Source organism: Lepidochelys kempii, chromosome 11 (assembly GCF_965140265.1).
Source record: "Lepidochelys kempii isolate rLepKem1 chromosome 11, rLepKem1.hap2, whole genome shotgun sequence".
Classification (NCBI taxonomy): Eukaryota; Metazoa; Chordata; order Testudines; family Cheloniidae; genus Lepidochelys; species Lepidochelys kempii.
The window spans coordinates 23,507,588-23,530,125 of NC_133266.1; the positions used below are offsets into that span (position 1 = coordinate 23,507,588).

The 22,538-nt window shown below is 41.4% G+C and overlaps 1 protein-coding gene across 7 annotated transcripts in view; it reads right to left on the reverse strand.

The window, feature by feature from the left end:
* The window catches only part of GTDC1 (glycosyltransferase like domain containing 1), a 290,540-nt gene that overhangs the window by 138,430 nt on the left and 129,572 nt on the right, over positions 1-22,538 (reverse strand). For all 7 annotated transcript variants that reach the window (XM_073305405.1, XM_073305406.1, XM_073305410.1 and 4 more), the window contains 2 exons: positions 15,363-15,530; positions 10,620-10,793 (listed from right to left, as the gene is read on the reverse strand). In XM_073305405.1, coding sequence (XP_073161506.1) covers positions 10,620-10,793; positions 15,363-15,530 — 342 coding nt within the window. The remainder of the gene's footprint in view (positions 1-10,619; positions 10,794-15,362; positions 15,531-22,538) is intronic.

Here is a 22,538-nt window from a genome sequence, read left to right on the forward strand (position 1 = left end):
ATAGCTATAATTATAGCTCTTCTAGGACTCCAAAAAATTTATAAATGATAATGAAGATTTACTACAGCTATGGCAGCATTAATAGTAACTGACATTTATATAGCACATTTCATCTAAATTAACACCAAACTGTCTCCCATTCAAGAACTGACCTAGTCTGACCCTGCTTTGCTTGTGAGCTGAAGGTGGTATGGGTGCAGTTGGACCAGTAGAAATCAAAATGTTGAAAGCAGTACAAAGTATCATCAAAGAACCTACATAACTGTTCCAGTTATGTTTACTTGCATTTGAATGTCCGTGGACAAAAAGATAATGTTATTGAAAAGGCAATTTTTGTTTTTGTGTCCCCTTCCTCATTTTCAAAAATGAAAAAAATAGCAAAACCACAAATTTAATACTACATATTATGTTACAATACAATTAAGAGTCTGAGTTAAACAAAAAAGACATTATAAGGTAATTCTAAATCGCATTGGATTTAACTCACTGTGTTGTACAGAAGTATGGCAGCACATATGGCCTGTAAAATCACCTACTGTTCCGCATCCCTTGTAATACTTATGCACAATGGAGTGACAGTCTTAACTCAGAATTTTGTTTGCTTTTTAAATTTAAAATTATTGTAAGACAGTTATTTTTACATATATACTGTATCAGACTGTAAAACTATACCAATTAAAAAGTAAGTGATACAGTAGTATTATATCAGGGCTGGTTCTGACACTACAGAGCACAACATGAAAGCCAATCTACATGTACGTGGTTAGAAATAGCTGAAGATAGCCACTGGGAAAAGGATGGGGTCAGTCAATTTCCTGTTCCAGACTCCCAAACAGTGACTCTTTCCTCCTCTTCCCAGTGTTTGAAAAGAACTACTGTCTAATCACTTCCCTAGGGAAAACTGACAGAGCTATTTTTAGCTCAGGAAGAGGGAGCAGATCTGTGATCACAGGACCTCATCTGTTCTGTCTTCATTCCCTTTTCCTGGGACCACAGCACTGATAACAGACAGAAGAGATCTCTGTGCAGTAAGTCAGAGTATGCATCTCTCTAACAGTTTTTGAGTCCCCAAGCTTAGGGAAGGAGAGACAGGGATTTACTCCAAGAGGAAGATAAGTGAGGGAAACTGTCCCTCCTCCTCCCCCTTAGGAGTAGAGGACAGAAAGGGTTTAAGTAATCCAGAGAGGATAGGACTTCAGGGAGACTGGAGAGGGGCACAGAGGAGAGAGACTGGTATACTGAGGATAAAGGAAGGAAACTGCCTCCACTTCATATGTTCTGGCTAGAAAAGACATAAGACGGCTACTAACCTTTGGAACTGTTGTTCTTCGAGATGTGTTGCTCATATCCATTCCAATTAGGTGTCTGCGTGCCACGTGCACGATTGTCGGAAGATTTTTACCCCAGAAACACTCAGTGGGTTGGCTGAGGTGCCCCCTGGAGTGGTGCCTTCATGGCGCTGGATATATGCCCCAGTGCCCCCTCCGTTCCTTCTTGCCGGCTACTCCGACAGAGGGGAAGGAGGGCGGGTTTGGAATGGATATGAGCAACACATCTTGAAGAACAACAGTTACAAAGGTGAGTAACCGTCTTTTCTTCTTCGAGTGCTTGCTCATATCGATTCCAATTAGGTGACTCCCAAGTCTTACCTAGGTGGTGGGGTCGGAGTGAGATGTCATGGAGTGAAGGACTGCTGAACCAAATGCAGCATCACCCCTGGACTGCTGAATTATCGCATAGTGGACAGCAAAGGTATGCACCGATGACCAGGTCGCTGCCCTATATATCTCCTGTATGGGTACGTGTGCCAGGAAAGCAGATGATGACGCCTGAGCCCACGTGGAGTGGGCGGTAAGGTGCGTAGTTGGGACACCAGCCAAGTCATAGCATGCACGGATGTATGATGTGATCCAGGACAAGATGCGCTGGGAGACCAGAAGGCCCTTCATCCAGCCTGCCACAGCAACAAATAGCTGTGACGTTTTCCTGAAAGGTTTCGTTCGCTCGATGTAGAAGGCGAGGGCCCTGCGAACGTCCAAGGAGTGCAGCTATTGTTCCCGTCGAGAGGCGTGCGACTTCGAGTAGAAGATGGGGAGGAAGATGTCTTGGTTGAGATGGAAGGCAGACGCCACTTTAGGGAGGAAGGCCGGGTGGGGTCGCAGCCGTATCTTGTCCTTATGGAACACCGTATACGGCGGTTCCGAATTGAGTGCCCTGAGCTCAGACACATGCCTCGCCGAAGTGATAGCTACGAGGAAGGCTGTCTTCCAGGAAAGGTACAGGAGCGAGCAGGTGGCCATCGGACCAGGTTAAGATCCCATGTAGGGACCGGTTGTCGAATTTGTGGGAACAGGCGCTCCAACCCCTTGAGAAATCTGCTGACCATGGGATTGGAGAAGACTGAATGCCCATTTTTGCCCAGGTGGAAAGCCGAAATAGCTGCCAGGTGCACTCTGATGGATGATATTGCCAAGCCCTGCTGTTTTAAGGACAGGAGATAGTCCAAGATGATAGGTACTGATGTCTGTAGCAGGGCCGTATGACTCTGAGCGCACCAGCAGGAAAAATGCTTCCACTTGGCTAAGCACGTGGACATGGTAGAGGGCTTCCTGCTACCCAAAAGGATCTGCTGTACCAAGCGAGAGCAGCACAGCTCAGATTGAGTTAGCCATGCAGCATCCATGCTGTGAGGTGGAGAGATTGCAGGTCAGGATGACAGAGTCATCCATGGTCCTGAGTGATCAGGTCTGGCCACAGCGGGAGTGGAATTGGGGTGTCCACTGACAGCTCGAGGAGAGTGGTATACCAGTGCTGCCTGGGCCACACTGGGGCAACCAAAATCAGACGGGCTTTGTCCCTGCGCAGCTTGAGCAGGACCCTGTGGACTAGCGGGAATGGAGGGAAGGTGTAGCACAGGTCATCCTTCCACTGTATGAGGAAGGCATCTGACAGGGAACCCGGAGAGCGTCCTTGTAGAGAGCAGAACACTTCGCATTTCCGATTCTTGCAAGAGGTGAATAGGTCTATCAGGGAAAGCCCCACTTCAGGAAGACAGAGTGGATGACGTCCGGGCAAACTGACCACTCGTGAGTCTGAAATGATCTGCTGAGGTGGTCCGCTAAGGTGTTCTGGACTCCAGGGAGAAACGACGCCACCAGATGGATCGAGTGGGCTATACAGAATTCCCACAGAAGAGTGGCCTCCTGACAGAGGGGGGATGACCGGGCTCCCCCTTGCTTGTTGATGTAAAACATGGCTGTTGTGTTGTCTGTGAGGACTGCAACACAAAGGCCTTGAATGCGCTCTCGGAATGCCTGACACGCCAGGCGCACAGCATTGAGTTCCCATAGGTTGATGTGCAGGGATAACTCTCCCGCCGACCATAGCCCCTGTGTACAGAGGATCCCGAGGTGGGCTCCCCATCCCAGGGATGACACATCCGTGACTAAAGGTAGAGGAGGCCTGGGATCACTTTAAATCAAAGCTGCAGAAGCTATCGGAAGCCTACATCCCAAGAAAGGGGAAAAAATTCATAGACAGGAGTTGTAGACCAAGCTGGATGAGCAAGCATCTCAGAGAGGTGATTAAGAAAAAGCAGAAAGCATACAGGGAGTGGAAGATGGGAGGGATCAGCAAGGAAAGCTACCTTATTGAGGTCAGAACATGTAGGGATAAAGTGAGAAAGGCTAAAAGTCAAGTAGAGTTGGACCTTGCAAAGGGAATTAAAATCAATAGTAAAAGGTTCTATAGCCATATAAATAAGAAGAAAACAAAGAAAGAAGAAGTGGGACCACTAAACACTGAGGATGGAGTGGAGGTCAAGGATAATTTAGGCATGGCCCAATGTCTAAACAAATACTTTGCCTCAGTCTTTAATAAGGCTAAAGAGGATCTTAGGGATAACGGTAGCATGACAAATGGGAATGAGGATATGGAGGTAGATATTACCATATCAGAGGTAGAAGCCAAACTCAAACAGCTTAATGGGACTAAATCGGGGGTCCCAGATAATCTTCATCCAAGAATATTAAAGGAATTGGCACCCGAAATTGCAAGCCCATTAGCGAGAATTTTTAATGAATCTGCAGAAGTGCTCGGGCTAGGCCTGAGTCTAAGACTGCTCCTATGCATTCTACCCTCTGGATTTGTACCAGAGTAGGTTTCGCAACATTGAGCAGGAGGCCCAGTTGATTGAACATGTTCATGGTGAGCTGGACATGAGACTGCATCTGATCCCTGGAGCGACCCCAAATAAGCCAGTCGTCGAGGTATAGGAACACTTGGATCTGTTGTCGACGAAGGGAGGCAGCCACAACAGCCATGCACTTGGTAAAACACTCTGGGGGCCACAGATAGGCCAAAAGGAAGGACGGTGAATTGAAAGTGCTGTTGATTGACCACAAAGCGAAGGAAGCGTCTGTGCGCTGGGTAGATCGCAATGTGGAAGTACATGTCCTTTATGTTGAGGGCGGCATACCAGTCTCCAGGATCTAAGGAAGGAATAATGGTCCCTAGAGAGACCATGCGGAACTTCAACTTTACCATAAATTTGTTGAGTCCACGTAGGTGCAGGATGGGCAGAAGCCCGCCCTCGGCCTTGGGGATTAGGACGTAGCGGGAGTAAAAACCCCTGCCTTTTGACTCTCTTGGAATCTCCTCTATCGCCCCCACAGCTAGGAGTGATTGGACCTTCTGTAGAAGGAGGTTCTCGTGAGAAGAGTCTCTGAAGAGGGACCGGGTAGGAGGGTTTTTGGGGGAAAGAAAATTGAAGGGAGTAACCCCTTTCCACTATGCAAGGACCCAACGGTCTGATATTATGTGAGACCACGCACAGAGGAAATGGGAGAAACGATCTTGGAAAGGCAGGGAAGGATCCTGAATGGAGACTGGTGCTCCGTTCTCGGGCGCACCTTCAAAAGTTCTGCTTAGGCCCAGCTGATGGCTTGGGAGGGCCCTGGCCGGCTTGGTGGCCAGTTTGTCTTCTTCTACCACCTCGGCCGCATCTTCTAAAGAAGTCCTGTCTTGGCCAACGGGGAGGGTAGGATCTCTGAGGCTGCGGTCTGAAGGACCTTCTCTGCGTTACTGGGGTATGCGTTCCCAGAGAGCACATAATAGTTCTCGAGTCCTTCAGACTCTACAGCCTTGAGTCTGTTTTGTCTGAGAATAGGTCCTGGCCATCAAAGGGTAGGTCCTGGAGGGTCTGCTGCAACTCTGGTGGTAAGCAGAGACCTGCAGTCATGAGATGCGGTGCATGGCTATGCCTGAGGCCAGGGTCCTAGCCGCCGAGTCCACCACGTCCAGAGAGGCTTGTAGGAAGGTTCTGGCCACCTTCTTGTCCTCCTTGACTAGAGCCCCAATTTCCTCTCTGGACTCCTGTGGAACAAACTCTTTGAATTTCTCCATAGAGTGCCACGAATTATAATCGTATCTACTCAGGACTGCCTGCTGATTGGCCACCCTGAACTGCAAGCCTCCAGCAGAGTACACCTTGCGCCCAAACAAGTCGAGGCGCCTAACGTCCTTTGATTTGGGCACTGAGGCCTGCTGACCATGCTGTTCCTTCTCGTTGACCGAAGCCACAACAAGGGAACACGGTTGGGGGTGTGGGTAGAGGTACTCATACTCTTTTGAGGGGACAAAGTACTTCCTTTCCACCCCCTTGGTCGTAGGTGGAATAGAGGCTGGCGATTGCCAGATTGTCTAGGCATTGGCCTGTATAATCCATATGACTGGGAGGGCCACCCTGGATGGTGCCTCCACGGACAGAATGTTGACCACCGGGTCCTCTACCTCCACCATCTCCTCTACCTGGAGGTTCATATTGCGCGCCACCCTGTGGAGCAGCTCCTGGAGGGCACGGAGGTCCATAGGAGGAGGGACCAAAACCGTAGTCTCTTCCTCTGCCTCATCAGGCGAGTACGAGGAAGATACCCCTGGGACTAAGGGAAACTGGATGGGGTCCTCATGTGGAGGAACTTGTTGCCCAAGGTCCACCACGCTAGGGGCGTGGGCCTGTGTTGGCACTGGAGCAGTCCCCTCAGAACTCCCGGGGGAGGGCAGGAGCAGGGAGACACAGTGGCCTCCGGTACTCGGGGCCCTGAAGGGGTGGAACGGAAAGCCCCTGAAGGAACCCCTTAGGCCTGATGGTATGTGCAGGGGTTCAAAAAAGACCACTGTGGAGGTCCTTGGCCCAGGTCCTTGCCTTCATTCAGCCACTGTCCTGCACCGTCCTCGCTCTGGTCCTGGGCGTGGTGGCCACCTTGTGAGCATGACGACATGGAGGCGGAGCGAGACAGACAAGGCGGTGCCGAATGTGTTGGTGCAGAGTCCCCTTGTGCTGTACGGTGCCGGGGACCAGTGGCGAGATGTAGAACAGTACCGAGATATCGATCAGTGCCTGCAGTTGTATCGGTACCGGGAGCCTGATCTGGATCTCGACGGTGACCTTCGACGAGACCGGCACCAGGATCGGCTCTGGATCGAGTGCTGCTCTGACCGGTACCAGGAGCGGTGCCGAAAGTCCAATCGGTATTGGCCGTACTGCAATTTGGATCTTCACGAGCCGGAGCAGCATCGCGAGTACTACCAGCACTGAGAACGGGATCGGTGCCGGGACTGTGAGCGATGCCATGAAAGGTGCCAGGACCAAGATCGGGACTGGGACCGGTGCTGCCCTGCTTCACTCGGCGACGTCAGTCGTATCAGGGACGGTAGTCATATCAGGGACGGCTGCAGGGGAGTCGGCTCTGTGAGCGCGATCAAGTCCCGCGCTGTAGAGAAGGTCTCCAGCGTGGAGGGCAGCCTTAGCTCGACTGCGGTGTGTACTGGGGAGCTAACATGCACCGGAGTCGATGGCCCTTGCGGCGCTGGAGTCGACGGTGCAGGAGCTGTTACTTATCCTGTGCGCTCCAGCAATGGACGCGGCTCTGGCTGAGGTGCGGGAAGTGTCGGTGGCTGTCGAACCGACAAAGAAGAAGCAGTGGGCGGCTGCTTCTTCTTCTGGCCCGGAGACAGGGACCGGTGCTGCAGTTGTGGAGGTGCCAGGGGGCCTGACGCCGGGAGTCTTTAGCAGAGTCCAAATGCGGTGCCGGACCAGTCGGTGCCGCAGGGACACTCCGCACCAAAGACGATGCCGAGTGCCAGTGCGCGGAGGAAGGGACCGGGCTAAGTGCCACCTCCATAAAGAGCTACTTGAGCCTAAAGTCCAGCTCCTTTTTGGTGCTCAGCTTGAAGGCTTTGCAAATGCAGCACTTGTCCACTTGGTGGGATTCCCCCAGACACCTTAGGCAAGAGTCGTGGCGGTCTCCTGTTGGCATCGGCTTCAGGCAAGCCGAGCAGGGTTTGAAGCCCGGAGACCCCGGCATGGGCCCTGGTACCGGGATGGGGGAGAAGACCCCACTCCACCCTACTAAGTACACTAATCTAACTACACTAACTATTAACAACTACTAACAACTATAAACAACTATTAATAACTAATTACAACTATTAACAGGTACTAAGAGAGAAAGCTAGGGAGAGTGGAGATCAGCTACGCTGCACTCCACAGTTCCAACAACCGTCACGGGCAGTAAGAAGGAACTGAGGGGGCGCTGGGTTGGCTGGGGCATATATCCAGCGCCATGAAGGTGCCACTCTAGGGGGCGCCTCAGCCAACCCACCGAGTGTTGCTGGGGTAAAAATCTTCTGACGATTGTGCACGCAGCGCCCACACACCTAATTGGAATTGATATGAGCAAGCACTCGAAGAAGAACCTGTGGCTTTGTATATCTTACTTTGCAGAGTCCTGTCAAACCTAAGTTCATCCCTGATCCTATCAATAATGAAGAAAGATGAGCACTTATACCAAATATCTTTAAAAAAATTCAAATAACTGTTAAAGATGCTGTGCTTGTTGATAAAGCAATTCTTAAATGCAGAATAAGGTAATTTAAAACTTATTTTAAACATATATTTTGCATATATAAAATGGAGTATTTCACACCATTCAACTTTTGTTTCTGTATCAATCAAAGTATTTTCTGTTACATTTTCTGCTGCATCAGAAAGCATCAATCATTCTTGACTATACCTTCATTTCATGTCTAAATATGTCTATTTGGAGTAGTAGTTTCTCTCTTTTAGGGTGTGCATGCACCTTTGGTTAATAACCATATAAAAACATAATGGGATTTGCTCAAGTAAAATTTTATATTCTGCAATCACATGGCCCTGTTCGAGGGTCAAATATGGTATACTAATGTATTTTTATTTTTTCCTATAATCACAATATTAACTTAAAATAAAGACTCTTTTTTACATATCACAATCATATTGCTAACAAGACTTTTTTTTTTGTTTTCAGAACATCTCTGCCACATAACCAAATAAAAATTGCATCTCTCTCACTCACACACACACACACACACACACACACACACACACACACACACACACACACACACACACACACACACGTTGAAGTAAGGAATAAAATCACCTTGGTAATTTTGCCATCAGAATTTCTAAATATTTTTCCAACATCTTGGCAATATTATGCATTTTAAAAAGACTGCAGGCATTCAAATGATTGTCAGTCATGCAAATAATCACTTACTTACACTATATGAGTTTGGTCTGGATAAAGCAAATTACCATTTGAAAATAACACAAAAAACACTCTGGGCTAAGAGCTTGCTTTATGAATCTTAGCTTGGCCACAATATTTCTTAACCTTTTTCTCTTCAATCTCCATTCATCTAGATTTCACTGTAATAATACAGTCTAAATTAATAAACTGTATTCAGTTGCCATGGGTGCATTCAACATTATTTAAAACATAAATGTCTTGTAAAGAAATGGCAAATACTGGGTGCAGATAAAGCCCCAAAACCCAAGAACTTTATTCAAAGTTATGGGAAAGTTTTTTTTAATGCTCCTGTCTTTTATGATGATATTGGTTTTTGTCCAGACTGCATATTTATAACTCATTTCTAAATACAATATTTAAATGAAAATTAAAATATACATCAGCAGGTCCTATTCATATAAAAATGGAATGGATTTTTAAAAATGTGTTTTTCTAATAAGCATGTCAACAAACCACGAATTGTGTGTGCATAAAGTTATGTGCACATGCATAATAATATTTACAGACATTACTGAAATTCTGGCCTTTAGGTTAAATTTCAAATGTAACATCTGTAATATAAGAAAGCTGTCATTCCTTAGAAAGACAAAACTTAATAAAAATTAAAATTATTAATTAAAAATAATGTACATTAAAATTTAATGTAATCTGTGACAATATATTTATCATGCCTGCATACCCAAGGTCAGGCACTCATAGTGGGATTTTAAAAAGTACTTGAAGGATTTAGGAACAGGAATCCCACTGAAAGTGCCCTAATTTTCAAAGTTGCTAAGCACCCACAGCTCTCACTGGCACTCCAGAAAATCAGGCCACAGGGACGTAAATGCCTAAATTTGGGTTCAAAGGCTTAACTTTAGGCATCCATGTTTACAGATCTTGGTGTAGTGCTTTAGATTCCTGCTATCCTTTCTAAGTCTTAAAACAAATCTATACATGTCAACAAAATTTGCTAACCTAGTCTTAGTGTTAAATGACTCTTCCTTAGAGAAACCTTCCACAAATAGACAAATCCTTTGAAATTATTTGTAATGTGATAGCTGGTCCATGTTGAAGGTTTAAGGTGTGAATATTTAAACAGAATGAAACTTGAAATAAAATCAAACCCCAGACTCCTGCAGAGCCATTTAAGTTTCATTACACTGTTTCCCATCCTTATCAGCAAAAATGCAGAACCCCCTTCATGTTATTTTTAGGAACATAGTACAGTTTTGCAAACTGATTATCTCTAGTTAGTGTAAGCCCCATTGAAGCAAAGCTCCTGTTGAGGAGGAGAGTTCCTTGTGATAGAAAAAAAACAAGTGTGTTAGGTTTAATCAGAAGAGAAAAGAATCTTCAGAATGTTCCCTTTGAGCCACATAACACAACCCTTTGCTAATTTCAAGATGGGTTCTGCAGTAAGAATAATAAAAAATGTCCTTTGTACTAACTAAGGTAGAGTGAAGAGCTACTATAACTGCAGTTAACACCAAAATTATGCAAGTTTGATCAACATTAAAGAAGTTATTTTCACCTACCTGTAAGCAATAAAACACAGAGGTAGGGGAAAAAATCTCACTACAGCATACCTAAGAAAACACTTATATAGGTCTGAATAAAGAGAGTAGATAGCTTTTCCAAATAAAACAAACCTAATAAATTACCATTGGTGAATTATCTAGTCAAACAATGTCTTCTATCTTTGCCAAAAATAAGCAGTTCCTCCTTAACATCAAACTATTCTTCTATGAGACGTACTGACTATTGACCTGCTTGGCAAATCTCCTATTGATTTCATTGGTGCAGTATCAGGTCCTAATGTGCGTACCATTAGGTTATTGAAATACTTTTGTAAATGAATGGATTTTGCAGCACAGTAACATATAACCAAATTCCCTAATTAACAATGCTTGAACTAATCAGTTAAAATTTAGCAGCAAGGGCTATCGGTTTAGAAAGATTTGAAACAAGTTATGACATAATATGGAGAATGGAGTCAAATGTACTGACCTGCTCACATCAGGAAACCTGACTGGAAAGTAAAGAACTTGGCACTTTGGTCTGATTATTTTTTCCAGATCCTTAGGCCTGTGGTCAGGAATCAGCTTCAGAAAATTTCCGATAGATGTAAGAAATGACTCCATATTAAAAGCAGAGTTGAACACCACAATATCAGCAACCAAACTGTAAAATATAGCTAGAATTAATACAATGTTCTTTAAGAAAAATCAGAATTACTTTAAAGCCAGGCTAATGTAAGATAAATATTGTGACACTAACTGGCAAAGCAAGAATTCCAAATTAAAGGTTGGGATTCCATCGTATCAGATGAATAAGAGAAAATGTCAGCCTTAGTTGAAATTTCTTGGTTTCTGTCCATATGTTTCATCATTAAATGTTATTTAACAATTTTTATTAAAAAACATCTTTTAAAAATTGAATTATAAATGTTTATTATTATTATTATTTTGAAGAATCACAGCCATTCTGATCTTTTAAGAAAATTCTCTTTTATACGTGGGTCAATTTTTACTCATTAGATTGTAAGAATACTTTTGCTGCTATTAGCACTTATCATGAAAAAAATACATTAAATAAACTATAGTACAATCCCCCACAACCCCTTTTTGCCCCTGAATAATTTCAGAGACATCTAAAACTTTCTAAAAAAGTTAAACTGGGAAAAAGGAGATAAAATTGCTCAGTGCACGTACCTACTGAGACACCTTTGGTTAACCAAGAATTTCAGTTAACCGGAATAATTATAATTATATATTTTAAACCATGGACACATAGTCACCCTGAATCAAAATATTTGATATCGTGGAAATTTTTATAAAACAATAATCATATACAAAGTCATAACATCATAGATTAATCAATCAGTTATATATTTTTTAAAAATAATTAAGACGTAATTTTGGTACATTAGCAGAAGACAGGACATGATACAGAAAATATTTTGTCCCTCAATATTACCTCTTAAAAACAGTAGAACCAATATTTTTGCAATTTTGTTAAATTATATATGTGTGATTTCTCAGCTAAGGTTTTCAGTCTGGAGAAAAGGCAAAAGTATCAAACAATGAAAAATTGGGAATTTTATTCTGGAAGTGCTGACACAATCTTAACTATAAAAAAAAAGGAGTACTTGTGGCACCTTAGAGACTAACCAATTTATTTGAGCATGAGCTTTCGTGAGCTACAGCTCACTTCATCGGATGCATACCGTGGAAACTGCAGCAGACTTTATATATACACACAGAGAATATGAAACAATACCTCCTCCCACACCACTGTCCTGCTGGTAATAGCTTATCTAAAGTGATCATCAGGTTGGGCCATTTCCAGCACCTGATGATCACTTTAGATAAGCTATTACCAGCAGGACAGTGGGGTGGGAGGAGGTATTGTTTCATATTCTCTGTGTGTATATATAAAGTCTGCTGCAGTTTCCACGGTATGCATCCGATGAAGTAAGCTGTAGCTCACGAAAGCTCATGCTCAAATAAATTGGTTAGTCTCTAAGGTGCCACAAGTACTCCTTTTCTTTTTGCGAATACAGACTAACACGGCTGTTACTCTGAAACCAATCTTAACTATATTGGCACAAATGTAATATTATAACAAAGTTACAAATGTTTTATGGCTATTAGATTTTCTCAGTATGTCATATTGTAATACTGACCTATGGGCCCTAAGATACATTGGGGACATGTATTCATAAGTCACTGGACTGGTGAAAAGTATATTTGAAGTGAAAACCTGTCATTCATCCTCACAACTCACACTGCTGTCTGGCCAAGAATGAAAATGGAAAATCCTCACAAAAGCAGTAGGACTCAGCAGGAAAAGCAAGGAAACATTTGAGAGAGAAATAATCCTTTTTAACTAGACCATGAGAGTTGAACTTTTTTTAAAAATCTCCCATTCCTCTCCACCTATGACTTTTTACCATTTGTTTTTCTCAAGTTAAAACAACTAGTGAGCCAGCCCACCTCTTTGAATAGACTTATAGTTGACATACAAAAGAAAAGCTTGATCTTTTACCCATTATATAATAAAGGCCTGCACATTTTGTATCTCTGCTTGCTTTTTACATTAGAAATACTAGGTTTGTCTACTCCATTTTTTGCTGAAGGTTATAAGTGTGACTGGCAAACTGGAGAGATCCTATCATCTCAAGAAACTGAAACCTGAGCTACTAAAATGGAAGGAATATTAGTCATACTATTTAAACTTTGTCAACACCTATGTAACAAACTCCTGACAAACACTTGGGAGAAAAGCTCTCTTTCCTAAAGATTAACACCACAAAACAGACTTGAGAAAGCTCCCAGCCCAGTTATCTTGTCCCCCAGGAAGTCTTTGAACAAAAACAGAAGACAAGACTTAACGTTCCTGACATTTCTAAGGTAAAAAAAAAAAAAAACAGAAAAAACCTTAAAACATTAAAAACTTCAGGCCTTCTTTAATATCATATGGTGTGTGTGTGTGGGGGGGGGGGACAACATTTTTTTTCCTTTACAGGTGACTGCTAATAGGCAGAAACAATGTAGCTAAAATATAAACAAGATATATTCTCTTTTGCCATTAAAAATGTCCATTTGCAGAGCCAAAAAATGTTCAAAATATGTACATTATGCATTTACATTAATGTACAAAGGCAACTCTAGGCTAAACATGGAAGCGAGCTGTCACAAAAGGGTAAACACCTTTAAATCCCTCCTGGCCAGAGGAAAAACCCTTTCACCTGTAAAGGGTTAAGAAGCTAAGATAACCTCACTGGCACCTGACCAAAATGATCAATGAGGAGACAAGATACTTTCAAAGCTGGAGACGGGGGGAAACAAAGGGTCCTCTCTGTCTGTGTGATGCTTTTGCTGGGACCAGAGCAGGAATGCAGGTCAGAACTCCTGTAAAGAGTTAGTAAGCAATCTAGTTAGATATGTGTTAGATTCTGTTTTGTTTAAATGGCTGATAAAATAAGTTGTGCTGAATGAGATGTATATTCCTGGTTTAGTGTCTTTTTGTAACTTAAGGTTTTGCCTAGAGGGATTCTCTATGTTTTGAATCTGATTACTGTTTAAGGTATTTCCCTTCCTGATTTTACAGAGGTGATTCTTTTACTTTTTCTTTAATTAAAATTTTTCTTTTAAGAACCTGATTGCTTTTTCATTGTACTTAAGATCCAAGGATTTGGGTCTGTGTTCACCTATGCAAATTGGTGAGGATTTTTATCAAGCCTTCCCCAGGAAAGGGGGTGTAGTGCTTGGGAGGATATTTTGGAGGGGAGACGTTTCCAAATGGGCACTTCCCCTAATATTTTTGTTAGACACTTTGGTGGTGGTAGCATAAGGTCCAGGGACAAAAGGTAAAAGTTTGTACCTTGGGGAAGTTTTAACCTAAGCTGGTAAGAATAAGCTTAAGGGGTCTTTCATTCAGTTCCCCACATCTGAACCCTAGAGTTCAGAGTGGGGAAGGAACCTTGACACAAGCATTCTTGGATGTCTCTTCCTAACTAAGAGAAAGGTCCTGTAATATAAAAACTCAGAAAATTACAGCATTTACAATACTAAAATAAGTTAAAATACATCTTTTTTAGATATTTCCTTTCTCAGCTTCACCACCATATATTTATATCAATAAATTTCAAAATGGCTGCTACTATTTTCAAAATACATTCCAAGTACAAAGAAAAGGAGTACTTGTGGTACCTTAGAGACTAACAAATTCATGTGAGCATAAGCTTTTGTGAGCTACAGCTCACTTCATCGGATGCATTCCAAGTACAGTATAGCCATTTCACTACATTTTCACAGCATTGCTACTTAATAACTGAAGCATCTTGCAAATGCAATGACAGAAACGGATCTAGAAAATGCTCTCTATATATAAAGATTATCATTTGAGAAATCTGAATATCAACTGGCTCATTTTACAAGGATGCAAATATTTTATATGTATTTAAAAATATTCAATCCATGCTTCTAATATGTCTTCTAATAACAAATAGGTGAGATAGATCAACCAAATGAATTTATTTCAATTCAAACCAATTCAGCTTTACAGATTCACTTCGGTTTGTAGAGTGTCTAATCACAAAGCTTTTCAGTGTGCTGTTATTAACTTCTTTCATTAACTTAGATTCAGGAAATACATTTGTTTTAAGTAACAATAAAGGACAACAGCCTTTAAAATGTCTGGGTATTTTAGCACTGCACAATTTCTGAATACCAAAAGAAAGAAATGTAAGGATTTATCTGATATGTTTACTGCTCTCACTCCTTTAAAACAAACAAGCAAAACTGCAGCATTATGTTTTAATTTTTGTTTATTCCCCGGAAAAGCCCTATTTTAATTCATTAAAATTAAAATCTATAGCTCAGTAAGCATTAAAATCTATAGCTCAGTAAGAGCTGATTAACTGCCTCTCTACTAAGTGTACTTGAGGTACAGCATCTTGTTTGCGATGAATGGGTATGAATTGAAAATTAGCAAAATTTACAGGTGTAGAGTGGTAGTCCTTTAGCACACAGGTAAACTTGAACAATAGCTCGAGATGAGGCTACATGTGAAGTACTTTATTACTTGTTTCTGCCAAAGCACTTGACTTAGCACCTCCTTTGGATTGTATATATTTGTATCTCAGTTTGTAACAGTGTTGTTGTTTAAGTAGCACAGGACTCTCCAGGTTTAAAAATGCTTAAAAGATGCCATTAAATAACACATAATGGTATAAGAAACACCTACCATGAAAGAATCTGGTTGTATCCATATTGGAAATCTCTTTCCTGGCACTTCTGTACAGGATATGCCAACTGGTTCTCGTGGAAGTAAAGGACCTTTTTCAATTTGCCAAGGTCAGGCCGAAGGGCAATAAGTTCAGTCAGGTTAAGCACTGAGCTTGCAAAGAGGATCCTAAGAAACAAGGAAAGTAGTGTTTACTGTCTATGAGCATGCTCAGAAGGGTCACCCTGTCCCTTCTTCTCTGCCTCCCCCCCCACCCCCAGAAATACATAACCCCAATAGGGGCACATCAATAGCTAAGCCTTAATATCATGTACCAGCATTCTAAGTTTTGATCTCTTAAAAAGCAGCTGCTAAGAACTCAGCTAGAAAAGCATTGAATCATTGGTCTTCTCAGCTCAGTTACAAAGAAATGCAAAATAAAAAAGCTGGACGGATTTTATTGAAAAAGGCAAGAAAAGCTGTATCTAAAGGACAAATGGAACAAAGATAAGGCTGACTGGGGAATACTTTGCTTGCCAGTTTCATTACACTTTACTTCTTTATGCAACCAACTACTGAAATTCAATATATGAGCAGGAATGGCACATGTTCATGTTATGACATAAACCCCTTTGATTTATGTAGTATACTTATCTGGTGTGGTCTTTTTCTCTCTCTCCAGCTCTTTTCCCATTTTTTTAAGCATTCTACATGACATGTTTTTGTTGTTTTGTGCCCTGCTCCCCAATATTGTGATAGTACAGTTACCATTTCATAGTCCATAAAATTGTTCATATCCTTCAAATTATATATAACTCAAGCACAAAGAAAATTAGCACACTGATTTCTTGCCCTTGATATAATTTAATAAACAATCAGAAAGTTAACTTACCTAAATGAGTAGTGTGAAATTCTGGTCCTACTCAAGTCAATGGCAAAACTCAGTTTGACTTAATAGGGCCAGGATTTCACCCATAGTATATAAGCTGATATTTAATGTCTTCTGGTAGCAGAATCGTGACGTATAGTTCCATTCTGTAGTGGCCACATATCTGTAGATATTTTTACGTATGCTAAATTCCTCAGCACCAAGGCAAATATTTGAAATCAGAAATTTATCTCAAATAAAACATTAAGCTTTCATATACGATTATAGACACAGTATGTTCCTCACTAATTTGCCAGTACATCCTTCATTCTAATGATGCAATGTTTGGTTAAAGAGTTTCTTTTCTGTAACCTGATGCTCACAACCAAAAACATAAAGACTATTACAGGAGTACCAAACATCTGTTGACACAAACACTACAATATCCCTACTAGAGTCACCAAATTTAACCCTCCACGAAAGAGGGATTGAAACAGTTGAATCTTTGGATGTTACTCACTGTAGTCATAATTCTTGGCTATTATTACATCCTCTTGGGTCTGCAAACCCAGAGAAATGTAAAACCCTGAGGTCTTAGCTGATGTGATCACAAGAACACTTCTTATGAACTCAAAACCACCAGGGGACAAGTCTATTAATGCAAAGTGCACAGAGAGCTACAAAAGCTCACTACCCCCCTCATCACTGACTTTCACTGTTGAGAAGATAAACAAGACCTTCTCACTTACAAAAGCTGGGAAAGATGCAAGACTTGAGGGCATCTTTCCAGTATTTATTAAAACCCTGTAGCCAAGGTACAGAAATAGGGGTAGCACTGTTCTCCTATATCGTTCCTCAGGGATTCTCCCACAATCTGGTGTGAGGCTATGACCATTGCCAAGCCCAGGAACGTTACTGAATGAACAAGTTGGTTTCCAGCCAAGTCAAAGATGCACTGGCCAAGTATTAGCCTTAACAATACGCACATAGGTGGGATTCCAGTGAAAACTCAAGATTGGGGCAGCTCTCTTAGACATATCTACCACCTATGGCCCTTCTGAAAGCCAGCAAAATTATCCGATACAATGCAATGATAAAATTCTTCTCTGAAGTTCTGACCAATCATAAGTTTCATGTTTTTCTTGGTGACCAGATTCAGCAGACCATGTACTCTCAATGATGGTTTACCATAGGGATCAGTCCCACCACCAATTTGGTTAACATCTATATTAGTGATCTTCCTTGTACATCACCATGGAAATTTGCTTATGCTGATAAGATTGTGTGATTGTGCAGTCAGAACAATTTGCTAGCAAGGACTTTAAACCATGGAAGGATATTTCTTAAGCTGAAACTAAAATGAAAATCCCACCAAGAGTCATGTCAGCATTTCATTTAAGTAATCCAAAGGCTATGACAGAACAGCATGTGGACTTCTGTTGCCAACAGATAAAACACAATCCCACCCTGAATTATCTTGGTGTGACAACAGACAAAGCCTCACATACCACTGACACATGACGAAATAAAGATTAATGTAAACCTCATTCAAAAACAAACAGGAAAAACATGGGAAGCTGATAAAAAAAAAACCCTATGAACCTCTTCACTGGTCCTTGTTTAATCTACTACAGATACTGCTCATCTATCCAGACACATAGCTCCCACATGTCACTCATTGATTCTCATCTTACTACCACCATGAGAATCAGTACATAAAAACATGAGAACATAAGAATGGCCATGCTGAGTCAGACCAATGGTCCATCAAGTACATAAAAAGTAGTTATAAGGAGGAGGGAGAAAAATTGTTCTTCTTAACCTTGGAGGATAGGACAAAAAGCAATAGGTTTACATTGCAGCAAGGTTTAGGTTGGACATTAGGAAAAACTTCCTAGTTGTCAAGGTGGCTAAGCATGGGAATAAATTGCCTAGGGAAGTTGTGGAATCTCCATCAGTGGAGATTTTTAAGAGCAGGTTAGACAAACACCTGTCAGGAATGGTCTAGATCAGTGGTGGGCAACCTGCAGCCCACAATCTGATTATGGGCCTCAAGACATTTTGCTGACATTGACCGTCCGCAGGCACAGCCCCCTGCAGCTCCCGGGGGCCGCGGTTTGCCGTTCCTGATGAATGGGAGCTGTGGGAAGCGGACCTATCCTCAATTAATGTATAGTTCTTTTATGAACCCAATTATTCTTGTGGCCTTCACAGCATGCCCTGGAAACAAGTCCCACAGGTTGACCGTGCTTTGTGTGAAGAAGTACTTCCTTATGTTAGTTTATGCCAATAAATTTCATTGTGTGACCCCTGGGTTGTGTGTTACGTTAAGGAGTAAACAACGCTTCCTTATTCACTTTCTCCACACCACTCATGATTTTATAGACCTCTATCATATCTTCCCCCCGCCAGCCATCACTTTTCCAACCTGAACAGTCCCAGTCTTTTTAATCTCTCCTCATATGGAAGCTTTTTAATCTCTCCTCATATGGAAGCTGTTCCAAACCCCTAATAATTTTCATTGCCCTTCTCTGGACATTTTCCAATTCTAATATATCTTTATTGAGATGGGGTGACCAGAACTGCACAAAATATTTAACATGTAGGGGTACTATGGATTTATATAGTTGCATTATGATGTTCTTTGTCTAATTATCTACCCCTTTCCCAATGGTTGCTGTTAGCTTTTTTGCCTGCTATTTCACATTGAGTGGATGTTTTCAGAGAACTATCTACAATGACTCCAAGATCTCTTTCCTGAATTGTAACAGCTAATTTAGACCTCATCACTTTGTATGTATGACTGGGATTATATTTTCCAGTGTACATTACTTTGCACTTATCAACATTGAATTTCATCTGCTATTTTCTTGCCCAGTCACCCAATTTTGTGAGATCCCTTTCTGATTTTTCGCAGTCTGCTTTGGACCTAACTATCCTGTGTAATTTTGTATCATCTGAAAACTTTGCCATCTCACTGTTTACCACCTTTTCCAGATCATTTATGAATGTACTGAACAACACTGGTCCCAGTATAGATCTCTAGGGGCCCCTGCTAGTTACCTCTCCACACTGTGAGAACTGACCATTTATTCCTACCCTTTGTTTGCTATCTTGATCCATGAGAGGAACTTCCCTCTAGCCCACCACTCCTTACTTTGCTTAAAAGCCTTCAGTGAGGAACTTTGCTTTCTGCAAGTCCAAGTACACGATATCCACTGGATCACCCATGTCCACATGTTTGTTAACACAAACCGTGATTTCCCTGTACAAAAGCCATGTTGACTCTTCCCCAACATACCGTGTTCATCTATGTGTATGATAATTTTGTTCTTTATTATAGTTTCAACCAATTTGCCTGATACTGAAGTTAAGCTTACTAGCCTGTTATTGCCAGGATTGCCTCTGGAGACTTTTTTAAAAATCAGCATCACATTAGCTATCCACCAGTCATCTGGTACAGAGGCTGTTTTCAGCAATAGGTTACATATCACAGTGAGAGCTGCAATTTCATATTTGAGTTCTTTCAGAACTTTTGGGTGAATACCATCTGGTTCTGATGACTTATTGCTGTTAAAATGTATCAGTGTGTTCCAAAACCTCCTCTACTGACTCCTCAAATCCTCAGATTTGTCACTTAAAAAGAATGGCTCAGATGTAGGAATTTTCTGACATCATCTGCAGTGAAGACTGATTCAAAGTAAAATTACAGTAAATCACATGGTACAGTAAAAACACCACCACAACCATAGCTTTCCATACTGCACACATCCACTGACCCCAAATTCATCATGACAAGAGAATTTTTCTGGAGTCCAATTGTATCCAAGGAAATAAAGATCTGTCAATACATGAAGATCTAAATAACAAGCTGAGATTCAAACTCCAATCTAGAAAACTTTTTTGGTTTGCAGTGCAAGAGCTCAAAGAATCAGGATTTTCCCTGGAAGATCAATGGCAAGCAAAGTGGAAGGATACCAACATTCCATACAAACATCTCATCTGGGATCCAACTGAAGAACCCAGTGGCTCGCCCCTCCCACCCCCCCCAAAAAATATTGTCCACTTTGAACCACATTCGCACATCACGTGGCAGATGTGCCTCTCTCTCCACAAATGGGAACTAAGACACTAACCCTATTTGTAACTGCAGAAACAGACTTCAAACTATGGAACATCTTGTCAACCAATGTTCCACATAATATCTTGGTGGAATCTCTGCTATCCACTTTGCAACACCTGAAACAATCAAATTGGATCATGAACTTAGACTTGAACATCTAACTTTGTTGTTTTTATGCCATATAAAAGATGACTCCTTTCCTTCTTATATGCTGGGCTGAAAAGAGAATTTGATTGATGCAGGTTAGTATCTGTGGTTCTGGCAAAACAAGTATTTCTTTAGGAGAGATCTGAATGGGCAAAGGGAGGAAATACGGCATATTCAGACTGAAACCATATAAGGCAGCATGCAACAAGACAAAGGCAAGAGTGGGAGGAAAGAAAAAAAGGACGGGGAACATTACGAGAAATGAGATGCAAGATATAGGCTACAACAGAGTTATGCAGGGCCTTCAAGGTGAAGCTGAGCAGTTTAAACTTGATGTGGTGTGTAAGGGGGAGCCAGTGCAGCGATTCAAAGGAAAAAGTAACATGGTCATATCAATGGACAATAATCATTGCAGCAGCATTTTGGACAAACTAAAGCGGTAGGCATCAGAGACACATAAAAGGAAGAGGTTTGCAGTAATAAAGGAGGGAAATAATAAGGTCCTGGATAAGTGTTTTAGCCACTCAGATACAAAGAGTAGGGTTAAAGCCGCTAAATCTTAAAAAAGTGGTAAGACTTTTACCAACAAAATCACATTTCATTACCAGGTTTCAGAGTAACAGCCATGTTAATTTGTGCTGGAAATGGCCCAACTTGATTATCATACACATTGTAAGGAGAGTGATCACTTTAGATAAGCTATTACCAGCAGGAGAGTGGGGTGGGAGGAGGTATTTTTTCATGCTTTGTGTGTATATAAAAAGATCTTCTACACTTTCCACAGTATGCATCCGATGAAGTGAGCTGTAGCTCACGAAAGCTTATGCTCAAATAAATTGGTTAGTCTCTAAGGTGCCACAAGTACTCCTTTTCTTATTTCATTACCAGTATTATGAACTAACCAATGACAAGAGCAAGTTTTATAATTATTGGCAAACCCCAAATTTAGAATTCGAATGGTTTTGCTTATTTTTCCTACTGTGACAGCAAATGAAATATAAATCCATAATGGTATTATAAAATGTCCTCACTGATCCCCTAAAAACGTCCCAGAGTTCTATAACATAAACCTACACATATTAGCTGCCCTCAGCTTTGCTTCTTTACTGGTACAAGAGCTTTAACTACCAGCAATAACCAATTTCCTTAGGCATTATAAGCTTAAATAACACCTGACAGTACAAGTCATTGTGAACATGCCCACAGAGGAGTAGTGTATATGGCTAATGGACTCATGCAGGGCACTGGAGGATATGTTGAAGAGTATTTCTACTTAACACCTACTACTAGGGGAGGAAAGGGAAGTTTATTACAATGTAATGTGTGACATAAATATATATCAGTTGTCATTCTATGTGACATCAACTTTCATTTTACCTCAGGTTATTATTTAAGTAATAAATCCTAACAAGGTGAGCTTTATCATCCCACTGAGTCTTTCCAGGAGGTAAGGACACAAGGTGATAGCAAGAACGCTGGAAACATGATAATTCCTGACAGCTGCTGCTTGAGCACAAGTTAAATTGAACAGTTTATCTCAGCATAAAGATGTTATAAGGTTTTATGTTTAATTTAAAAAAATTAACATAAAACCCAGAGAAAGCAGAGTTAGGCAATCTTTCACAAACATGACATACTACAATCACTGTATAAGCTGGATTAGTACTTATTACCACACTACTAGAGAATTAAGCTGTTTTTAGACCACCAAAGAGCTTTAAATTGCAACTTTTGTTTCTGTAAGAGAAACCTATATTTAAAATGTCTGCTAAATTCAAATTAACAGCTACATCATTAGCTTACCATCTCACAAAAAGTACATATAAACTGCTATTATGGTATTCTTATCCAAACCTATCAAGACTACAAACATGTTAATACATACAGTACAACTCTTTACATTATAACTACCGTACATACTACCCTGAAACCTGCATTAAAGACCACCTTTCTTAAACAACCATCTGCTCTTAGTGATCACCCCAAAGTGTCCCAAGCATTTTGCAGTGTTTTAAATGACCACTTCTCCAATACAACCAGAATTAATCCCAAATATAGC